General features: G+C 46.7%; 1 protein-coding gene across 1 annotated transcript; it reads right to left on the reverse strand.

Moving 5' to 3' along the window:
• Positions 1–301: 301 nt before the first annotated feature.
• Positions 302–1,858, reverse strand: LOC135573736 (basic salivary proline-rich protein 4-like). The gene has a single exon (XM_065023419.1). The coding sequence runs from the start codon at positions 1,856–1,858 to the stop codon at positions 302–304; it is 1,557 nt and encodes a 518-aa protein (XP_064879491.1).
• Between the last annotated feature and the right edge of the window lie 9,615 nt (positions 1,859–11,473).

Below are 11,473 nucleotides of genomic sequence, written 5' to 3' on the forward strand. Positions count from 1 at the left end.
TCTTTATGTTTGAAGCCTGAAATGTGGCAAAAGGTCGCAAAGTTCAAGGGGGCCGAATACTTTCGCAAGGCACTGTGTATATATATATATATATATATATATATATAGAACCATATATTTAGAACCACAGGAAGTTGGCTTTAAAACTACATGGTTTTCTCTCTGCCTCGTAGCAAAAGGTGCAGAACAGCATGAGATTAGCTCAGACACGAGTGGAGAGCGGACCTGTGCTACGCCACAGATTACCTCCAAATCAATGGGGTTAAACGTTGCCCATGTGAAGAGTCCTCCATGATATTCTTCACACGGCTAAGTGGGGGGTGTCCCTCTTGACGGGGTGGTGGGGGTGTCCCTCTTGACTGGGTGGTGGGGTGCCCCCTCTGACTGGGTGGTGGGGGTGTCCCTCTTGACTGGGTGGTGGGGGTGTCCTCTTGACTGGGTGGTGGGGGTGTCCCCTCTTGACTGGGTGGTGGGGGTGTCCCTCTTGACTGGGTGGTGGGGGTGTCCCCTCTTGACTGGGTGGTGGGGGTGTCCCTCTTGACTGGGTGGTGGGGGTGCCCCTCTTGACTGGGTGGTGGGGGTGCCCCTCTTGACTGGGTGGTGGGGGTGCTCCTCTTGACGGGTTGGTGGGGATGCTCCCTCTTGACGGGGTGGTGGGGGTGCTCCTCTTGACGGGGTGGTGGGGGTGCTCCCTCTTGACTGGGTGGGGGGTGCTCCCTCTGACTGGGTGGTGGGGGTGCCTCCTCTTGACTGGGTGGTGGGGTGCCTCTCGACTGGGTGGTGGGGGTGCCTCCTCTCGACTGGGTGGTGGGGGTGCCTCCTCTCGACTGGGTGGTGGGGGTGCCTCCTCTCGACTGGGTGGTGGGGGTGCCTCCTCTCGACTGGGTGGTGGGGGGTGCCTCCTCTCGACTGGGTGGTGGGGGTGCCTCCTCTCGACTGGGTTGTGGGGTGCCTCCTCTCGACTGGGTTGTGGGGGTGCCTCCTCTCGACTGGGTGGTGGGGGTGCCTCCCTCGACTGGGTGGTGGGGGTGCCTCCTCGACTGGGTGGTGGGGGTTCCTCCTCTCGACTGGGTGGTGGGGTGCCTCCTCTCGACTGGGTGGTGGGGGTGCCTCCTCTCGACTGGGTGGTGGTTGTGCCTCCTCGACTGGGTGGTGGGGGTGCTTCCTCTCGACTGGGTGGTGGTTGTGCCTCCTCTCGACTGGGTGGTGGGGGTGCTTCCTTTCGACTGGGTGGTGGGGGTGCCCCTCTCGACTGGGTGGTGGGGGTGCCCCTCTCGACTGGGTGGTGGGGGTGCCCCTCTCGACTGGGTGGTGGGGGTGCCCCTCTCGACTGGGTGGTGGGGTGCTCCTCTCGACTGGGTGGTGGGGGTGCCCCCTCTCGACTGGGTGGTGGGGGTGCCCCCTCTCGACTGGGTGGTGGGGGTGTGCCCCCTCTCGACTGGGTGGTGGGGGTGTGCCCCCTCTTGACTGGGTGGTGGGGGTGCCCCCTCTCGACTGGGTGGTGGGGGTGCCCCCTCTCGACTGGGTGGTGGGGGTGCCCCCTCTTGACTGGGTGGTGTCCCTCTTGACTGGGTGGTGTCCCTCTTGACTGGGTGGTGCCCCTCTTGACTGGGTGGTGGGGGTTCCCCCTCTTGACTGGGTGGTGTCCCTCTTGACTGGGTGGTGGGGGTGCCCCCTCTTGACTGGGTGGTGTCCCTCTTGACTGGGTGGTGTCCCTCTTGACTGGGTGGTGTCCCTCTTGACTGGGTGGTGCCCCTCTCGACTGGGTAGTGGGGGCGCCTCCTCTCGACTGTGTCGACCATTGCTGTTGACTGGAACCAATATTTAATTTTCCAGGTTCAGAAGCATCCAAGACCATTTTTTATTTTTTTTGTCCATTTTATCTTCCAATGCTTTTCAATTAAAGAACATGTGGAATTGGAATTTGGTCTACCTGTCTGAATTGAAATGGAATTGACCCCAAACCCTGATAAGTGTCAATCAAATAAAGTGGCATACAGTATGATCTAGTTGCTGTGACGTCATTGTTTTCTCCTACTAAACTCAGTTGAATGTACTGACTGTCAGTTTCTCTGGATGATGAGAGTATCTGCTAAATGACCAGAAATGTACATCGTGTTGATGGTAGTTTCTATGTACATCGTGTTGATGGTAGTTTCTATGCACATAGTGTTGATGGTAGTTTCTATGCACATAGTGTTGATGGTAGTTTCTATGCACATCGTGTTGATGGTAGTTTCTATGCACATAGTGTTGATGGTAGTTTCTATGCACATAGTGTTGATGGTAGTTTCTATGCACATAGTGTTGATGGTAGTTTCTATGCACATCGTGTTGATGGTAGTTTCTATGCACATAGTGTTGATGGTAGTTTCTATGCACATAGTGTTGATGGTAGTTTCTATGCACATAGTGTTGATGGTAGTTTCTATGCACATCGTGTTGATGGTAGTTTCTATGCACATAGTGTTGATGGTAGTTTCTATGCACATAGTGTTGATGGTAGTTTCTATGCACATAGTGTTGATGGTAGTTTCTATGCACATAGTGTTGATGGTAGTTTCTATGCACATCGTGTTGATGGTAGTTTCTATGCACATAGTGTTGATGGTAGTTTCTATGCACATAGTGTTGATGGTAGTTTCTATGCACATAGTGTTGATGGTAGTTTCTATGCACATCGTGTTGATGGTAGTTTCTATGCACATAGTGTTGATGGTAGTTTCTATGCACATAGTGTTGATGGTAGTTTCTATGCACATAGTGTTGATGGTAGTTTCTATGCACATAGTGTTGATGGTAGTTTCTATGCACATCGTGTTGATGGTAGTTTCTATGCACATAGTGTTGATGGTAGTTTCTATGCACATAGTGTTGATGGTAGTTTCTATGTACATCGTGTTGATGGTAGTTTCTATGCACATCGTGTTGATGGTAATTTCTATGCACATCGTGTTGATGGTAGTTTCTATGCACATCGTGTGGATGGTAGTTTCTATGCACATAGTGTTGATGGTAGTTTTATCGTGTTGATGGTAGTTTCTATGCACATAGTGTTGATGGTAGTTTCTATGCACATAGTGTTGATGGTAGTTTCTATGCACATAGTGTTGATGGTAGTTTCTATGCACATAGTGTTGATGGTAGTTTCTATGCACATCGTGTGGATGGTAGTTTCTATGCACATAGTGTTGATGGTAGTTTCTATGCACATAGTGTTGATGGTAGTTTCTATGCACATAGTGTTGATGGTAGTTTCTATGCACATAGTGTTGATGGTAGTTTCTATGCACATAGTGTTGATGGTAGTTTCTATGCACATCGTTTCTACATAGTGTTGATGGTAGTTTCTATGCACATAGTGTTGATGGTAGTTTCTATGCACATAGTGTTGATGGTAGTTTCTATGCACATCGTGTTGATGGTAGTTTCTATGCACATAGTGTTGATGGTAGTTTCTATGCACATAGTGTTGATGGTAGTTTCTATGCACATCGTGTTGATGGTAGTTTCTATGCACATCGTGTTGATGGTAGTTTCTATGCACATAGTGTTGATGGTAGTTTCTATGCACATAGTGTTGATGGTAGTTTCTATGCACATAGTGTTGATGGTAGTTTCTATGCACATAGTGTTGATGGTAGTTTCTATGCACATCGTGTGGATGGTAGTTTCTATGCACATAGTGTTGATGGTAGTTTCTATGCACATAGTGTTGATGGTAGTTTCTATGCACATCGTGTTGATGGTAGTTTCTATGCACATAGTGTGGATGGTAGTTTCTATGCACATAGTGTTGATGGTAGTTTCTATGCACATCGTGTTGATGGTGGTTTCTATGCACATAGTGTTGATGGTAGTTTCTATGCACATAGTGTTGATGGTAGTTTCTATGCACATCGTGTTGATGGTAGTTTCTATGCACATAGTGTGGATGGTAGTTTCTATGCACATAGTGTTGATGGTAGTTTCTATGCACATCGTGTTGATGGTAGTTTCTATGCACATCGTGTTGATGGTAGTTTCTATGTACATCGTGTTGATGGTAGTTTCTATGCACATAGTGTTGATGGTAGTTTCTATGCACATCGTGTTGATGGTAGTTTCTATGTACATCGTGTTGATGGTAGTTTCTATGCACATCGTGTTGATGGTAGTTTCTATGCACATCGTGTGGATGGTAGTTTCTATGCACATCGTGTGGATGGTAGTTTCTATGCACATAGTGTTGATGGTAGTTTCTATGCACATAGTGTTGATGGTAGTTTCTATGCACATAGTGTTGATGGTAGTTTCTATGACAACGTTGTTTATGTATAATGTATTAAAGTGTAGATATAATAATATCTTCCCTTGGCTTTATGACCTCATCAGCGATCTCTTTTCTGAAATAATTTCTGTCTGAAAGGACACAAGTATGGGACTCTGCGTTTCAGTCTGTCCTCACAACTGTCAGGGGAAGAGCAAACGGTGCCGATTCACTGAGGCGAGGAAGACAACCTGACGATCATTTAAAAAGGGGCATGGTTTCCTGGGACACCTGCCAATCAGAGATGAGCGGATGGAGAGCTGCCAATCAGAGGGCTGGGGAGGTCAAGGTCAGAGAGGAAAATGAGTCAAATCAGCTGGTGAGAAGGATACCAGCCAGGAGAGGGAGGGAGAGAGAGAGGGAGAGAGAGAGGGAGAGAGAGGGAGAGAGGGAGGGAGGGAGAGAGGGAGAATGGGGAGTGAGGGAGAATGGGGGGGCAGAGGGAGGGTGGGAGTGGGGGGAGGATGGAGGGTGGGAGGGAGAGGGAGAATGGGGAGGGAGGGAGGGGGGGCAGAGGGAGGGGAGAGAGGGAGGAGAATGGAGGAGGAGGAGGAGGGAGGGAGAATGGGGGGAGGGAGAGGGAGGGAGGGAGAATGGGAGGGAGGGAGGGAGAATGGGGGGGCAGAGGGAGGGTGGGAATGGGGGAGGGCAGAGGGAGGGTGGAAATGGGGGAGGGAGAATGGGGGGGCAGAGGGAGGGTGGGAATGGGGGAGGGCAGAGGGAGGGTGGGAATGGGGGAGGGAAGGAATGAGAGAGGGGGAGAGAAAGAGGGACTGGAGGGGAATGGGAAAGGGAGGGAATGGTAGAGACTCAGAGGGTTTTAAAGTGATGGAGATGAATTCTCACACGTACTGTGTAAATATGTGTGTGTGTGTGTAACAGAAATGTCCAACCAAGTGGAAAAAGCCAGTCCATGTGTGGGAGTGACAGAAACCTGGAGATCTGTAGTGTGAAAGAGAGGGAGTGGGATTGGGAGAGAGGGAGTGTGATTGGGGGAGACAGGAACAGAGGGTGTGAAAGAGAGGGAGACAGGAAGAGAAGGAGTGGGATTGGGGGAGACAAGAAGAGAGGGAGTGGGATTGGGGGAGACAGGAAGAGAGGGAGTGTGATTGGGGGAGACAGGAAGAGAGGGAGTGTGATTGGGGGAGACAGGAAGAGAGGGAGTGGGATTGGGGGAGACAGGAAGAGAGGGAGTGTGATTGGGGGAGACAGTACCTAGCTTAGCACTAGCCAGTCAGATATATATACCTGAAAACTGCTGTTCACAAATGCTCTCCATCCAACCTCACTGAGCTCGAGCTGTTTTGCAAGGAGGAATGGGAAAAAATGTCAGTCTCTCGATGTGCAAAACTGATAGAGACATACCCCAAGCGACTTACAGCTGTAATCGCAGCAAAAGGTGGCGCTACAATGTATTAACTTAAGGGGGCTGAATAATTTTGCATGCCCAATTTTTCAGTTTTTGATTTGTTAAAAAAGTTTGAAATATCCAATAAATGTTGTTCCACTTCATGATTGTGTCCCACTTGCTGTTGATTCTTCACAAAAAAATACAGTTCTATATCTTTATGTTTGAAGCCTGAAATGTGGCAAAAGGTCGCAAAGTTCAAGGGGGCCAAATACTTTCGCAAGGCACTGTATATATCTGACTGTCTAGTGCTAAGCTAGGTCACTCTCAGTGATAATGACCTGTACCCAGGTATATATCTGACTGTCTAGTGCTAAGCTAGGTCACTCTCAGTGATACTAACCTGTACCCAGGTATATATCTGACTGTCTAGTGCTACCCAGTATATATCTAGGTCACTAGGTCTCAGTGATACTAACCTGTACCCAGGTATATATCTGACTGTCTAGTGCTAAGCTAGGTCACTCTCAGTGATACTAACCTGTACCCAGGTATATATCTGACTGTCTAGTGCTAAGCTGTACCCAGGTATATATCACTGTCTAGTGCTCTAGGTCACTCTCAGTGATACTGACCTGTACCCAGGTATATATCTGACTGTCTAGTGCTAAGCTAGGTCACTCTCAGTGATACTGACCTGTACCCAGGTATATATCTGACTGTCTAGTGCTAAGCTAGGTCACTCTCAGTGATACTGGCCTGTACCCAGGTATATATCTGACTGTCTAGTGCTAAGCTAGGTCACTCTCAGTGATACTAACCTGTGCAGTACCTTTACCCAGGTATATATCTGACTGTCTAGTGCTAAGCTAGGTCACTCTCAGTGATACTAACCTGTACCCAGGTATATATCTGACTGGCTAGTGCTAACCTAGGTCACTCTCAGTGATACTAACCTGTACCCAGGTATATATCTGACTGTCTAGTGCTAAGCTAGGTCACTCTCAGTGATACTGACCTGTACCCAGGTATATATCTGACTGTCTAGTGCTAAGCTAGGTCACTCTCAGTGATACTGACCTGTACCCAGGTATATATCTGACTGTCTAGTGCTAAGCTAGGTCACTCTCAGTGATACTAACCTTTACCCAGGTATATATCTGACTGTCTAGTGCTAAGCTAGGTCACTCTCAGTGATACTGACCTTTACCCAGGTATATATGTGACTGTCTAGTGCTAAACTAGGTCAATCTCAGTGATACTAACCTTTACCCAGGTATATATCTGACTGTCTAGTGCTAAGCTAGGTCACTCTCAGTGATACTGGCCTGTACCCAGGTATATATGTGACTGTCTAGTGCTAAGCTAGGTCACTCTCAGTGATACTAACCTGTACAGTACCTTTACCCAGGTATATATCTGACTGTCTAGTGCTAAGCTAGGTCACTCTCAGTGATACTAACCTGTACAGTACCTTTACCCAGGTATATATCTGACTGTCTAGTGCTAAGCTAGGTCACTCTCAGTGATACTGACCTGTACAGTACCTTTACCCAGGTATATATCTGACTGTCTAGTGCTAAGCTAGGTCACTCTCAGTGATACTAACCTGTACCCAGGTATATATCTGACTGTCTAGTGCTAAGCTAGGTCACTCTCAGTGATACTAACCTGTACCCAGGTATATATCTGACTGTCTAGTGCTAAGCTAGGTCACTCTCAGTGATACTAACCTGTACCCAGGTATATATCTGACTGGCTAGTGCTAACCTAGGTCACTCTCAGTGATACTAACCTGTACCCAGGTATATATCTGACTGTCTAGTGCTAAGCTAGGTCACTCTCAGTGATACTGACCTGTACCCAGGTATATATCTGACTGTCTAGTGCTAAGCTAGGTCACTCTCAGTGATACTGACCTGTACCCAGGTATATATCTGACTGTCTAGTGCTAAGCTAGGTCACTCTCAGTGATACTAACCTTTACCCAGGTATATATCTGACTGTCTAGTGCTAAGCTAGGTCACTCTCAGTGATACTAACCTGTACCCAGGTATATATCTGACTGTCTAGTGCTAAGCTAGGTCACTCTCAGTGATACTGGCCTTTACCCAGGTATATATCTGACTGTCTAGTGCTAAACTAGGTCAATCTCAGTGATACTAACCTTTACCCAGGTATATATCTGACTGTCTAGTGCTAAGCTAGGTCACTCTCAGTGATACTGGCCTGTACCCAGGTATATATCTGACTGTCTAGTGCTAAGCTAGGTCACTCTCAGTGATACTGTCTAGTGCCTAGGTCACAGTACCTTTACCCAGGTATATATCTGACTGTCTAGTGCTAAGCTAGGTCACTCTCAGTGATACTGACCTGTACCCAGGTATATATCTGACTGGCTAGTGCTAAGCTAGGTCACTCTCAGTGATACTAACCTTTACCCAGGTATATATCTGACTGTCTAGTGCTAAGCTAGGTCACTCTCAGTGATACTAACCTGTACCCAGGTATATATCTGACTGGCTAGTGCTAAGCTAGGTCACTCTCAGTGATACTGACCTGTACAGTATCTTTACCCAGGTATATATCTGACTGTCTAGTGCTAAGCTAGGTCACTCTCAGTGATACTGACCTGTACCCAGGTATATATCTGACTGTCTAGTGCTAAGCTAGGTCACTCTCAGTGATACTAACCTGTACCCAGGTATATATCTGACTGTCTAGTGCTAAGCTAGGTCACTCTCAGTGATACTGACCTGTACAGTACCTTTACCCAGGTATATATCTGACTGTCTAGTGCTAAGCTAGGTCACTCTCAGTGATACTAACCTATACAGTACCTTTACCCAGGTATATATCTGACTGTCTAGTGCTAAGCTAGGTCACTCTCAGTGATACTAACCTGTACCCAGGTATATATCTGACTGTCTAGTGCTAAGCTAGGTCACTCTCAGTGATACTAACCTGTACCCAGGTATATATCTGACTGTCTAGTGCTAAGCTAGGTCACTCTCAGTGATACTGGCCTTTACCCAGGTATATATCTGACTGTCTAGTGCTAAACTAGGTCAATCTCAGTGATACTAACCTTTACCCAGGTATATATCTGACTGTCTAGTGCTAAGCTAGGTCACTCTCAGTGATACTGGCCTGTACCCAGGTATATATCTGACTGTCTAGTGCTAAACTAGGTCACTCTCAGTGATTACTGACCTGTAGGTCACTCTCAGTACCTGTACCCAGGTATATATCTGACTGTCTAGTGCTAAGCTAGGTCACTCTCAGTGATACTAACCTGTACCCAGGTATATATCTGACTGTCTAGTGCTAAGCTAGGTCACTCTCAGTGATACTAACCTGTACCCAGGTATATATCTGACTGTCTAGTGCTAAGCTAGGTCACTCTCAGTGATACTAACCTTTACCCAGGTATATATCTGACTGTCTAGTGCTAAGCTAGGTCACTCTCAGTGATACTGGCCTGTACCCAGGTATATATCTGACTGTCTAGTGCTAAGCTAGGTCACTCTCAGTGATACTGACCTGTACAGTACCTTTACCCAGGTATATATCTGACTGTCTAGTGCTAAGCTAGGTCACTCTCAGTGATACTGACCTGTACCCAGGTATATATCTGACTGTCTAGTGCTAAGCTAGGTCACTCTCAGTGATACTGGCCTGTACCCAGGTATATATCTGACTGTCTAGTGCTAAGCTAGGTCACTCTCAGTGATACTGACCTGTACAGTACCTTTACCCAGGTATATATCTGACTGTCTAGTGCTAAGCTAGGTCACTCTCAGTGATACTAACCTGTACAGTACCTTTACCCAGGTATATATCTGACTGTCTAGTGCTAAGCTAGGTCACTCTCAGTGATACTGGCCTGTACCCAGGTATATATCTGACTGTCTAGTGCTAAGCTAGGTCACTCTCAGTGATACTAACCTATACAGTACATTTACCCAGGTATATATCTGACTGTCTAGTGCTAAGCTAGGTCACTCTCAGTGATACTAACCTGTACCCAGGTATATATCTGACTGTCTAGTGCTAAGCTAGGTCACTCTCAGTGATACTAACCTGTACCCAGGTATATATCTGACTGTCTAGTGCTAAGCTAGGTCACTCTCAGTGATACTAACCTGTACCCAGGTATATATCTGACTGTCTAGTGCTAAGCTAGGTCACTCTCAGTGATACTAGTACCTGTACCCAGGTATATATCTGACTGTCTAGTGCTAAGCTAGGTCACTCTCAGTGATACTAACCTGTACCCAGGTATATATCTGACTGTCTAGTGCTAAGCTAGGTCACTCTCAGTGATACTAACCTATACAGTACCTTTACCCAGGTATATATCTGACTGTCTAGTGCTAAGCTAGGTCACTCTCAGTGATACTAACCTGTACCCAGGTATATATCTGACTGTCTAGTGCTAAGCTAGGTCACTCTCAGTGATACTGTCTAGTGCTAATAGGTCACCTGTACCCAGGTATATATCTGACTGTCTAGTGCTAAGCTAGGTCACTCTCAGTGATACTGACCTGTACCCAGGTATATATCTGACTGTCTAGTGCTAAGCTAGGTCACTCTCAGTGATACTGACCTGTACCCAGGTATATATCTGACTGTCTAGTGCTAAGCTAGGTCACTCTCAGTGATACTGGCCTGTACCCAGGTATATATCTGACTGTCTAGTGCTAAGCTAGGTCACTCTCAGTGATACTAACCTATACAGTACCTTTACCCAGGTATATATCTGACTGTCTAGTGCTAAGCTAGGTCACTCTCAGTGATACTAACCTGTACCCAGGTATATATCTGACTGTCTAGTGCTAAGCTAGGTCACTCTCAGTGATACTAACCTGTACCCAGGTATATATCTGACTGTCTAGTGCTAAGCTAGGTCACTCTCAGTGATACTAACCTGTACCCAGGTATATATCTGACTGTCTAGTGCTAAGCTAGGTCACTCTCAGTGATACTGACCTGTACCCAGGTATATATCTGACTGTCTAGTGCTAAGCTAGGTCACTCTCAGTGATACTAACCTGTACCCAGGTATATATCTGACTGTCTAGTGCTAAGCTAGGTCACTCTCAGTGATACTGGCCTGTATAGTACCTGTACCCAGGTATATATCTGACTGTCTAGTGCTAAGCTAGGTCACTCTCAGTGATACTGACCTTTACCCAGGTATATATCTGACTGTCTAGTGCTAAGCTAGGTCACTCTCAGTGATACTGACCTTTACCCAGGTATATATCTGACTGTCTAGTGCTAAGCTAGGTCACTCTCAGTGATACTGACCTTTACCCAGGTATATATCTGACTGTCTAGTGCTAAGCTAGGTCACTCTCAGTGATACTGGCCTGTACCCAGGTATATATCTGACTGTCTAGTGCTAAGCTAGGTCACTCTCAGTGATACTAACCTATACAGTACCTTTACCCAGTTATATATCTGACTGTCTAGTGCTAAGCTAGGTCACTCTCAGTGATACTAACCTGTACCCAGGTATATATCTGACTGTCTAGTGCTAAGCTAGGTCACTCTCAGTGATACTAACCTGTACCCAGGTATATATCTGACTGTCTAGTGCTAAGCTAGGTCACTCTCAGTGATACTAACCTGTACCCAGGTATATATCTGACTGTCTAGTGCTAAGCTAGGTCACTCTCAGTGATACTAACCTATACAGTACCTTTACCCAGGTATATATCTGACTGTCTAGTGCTAAGCTAGGTCACTCTCAGTGATACTGGCCTGTATAGTACCTGTACCCAGGTATATATCTGACTGTCTAGTGCTAA

This window comes from Oncorhynchus nerka, linkage group LG10 (assembly GCF_034236695.1).
Source record: "Oncorhynchus nerka isolate Pitt River linkage group LG10, Oner_Uvic_2.0, whole genome shotgun sequence".
Taxonomy (NCBI): Eukaryota; Metazoa; Chordata; class Actinopteri; order Salmoniformes; family Salmonidae; genus Oncorhynchus; species Oncorhynchus nerka.

Bases quoted from the DNA above. Each gene is read 5' to 3' on its own strand.
- LOC135573736 (XM_065023419.1), bottom strand. From the start codon at position 1,858: ATGGTCTTGGATGCTTCTGAACCTGGAAAATTAAATATTGGTTCCAGT.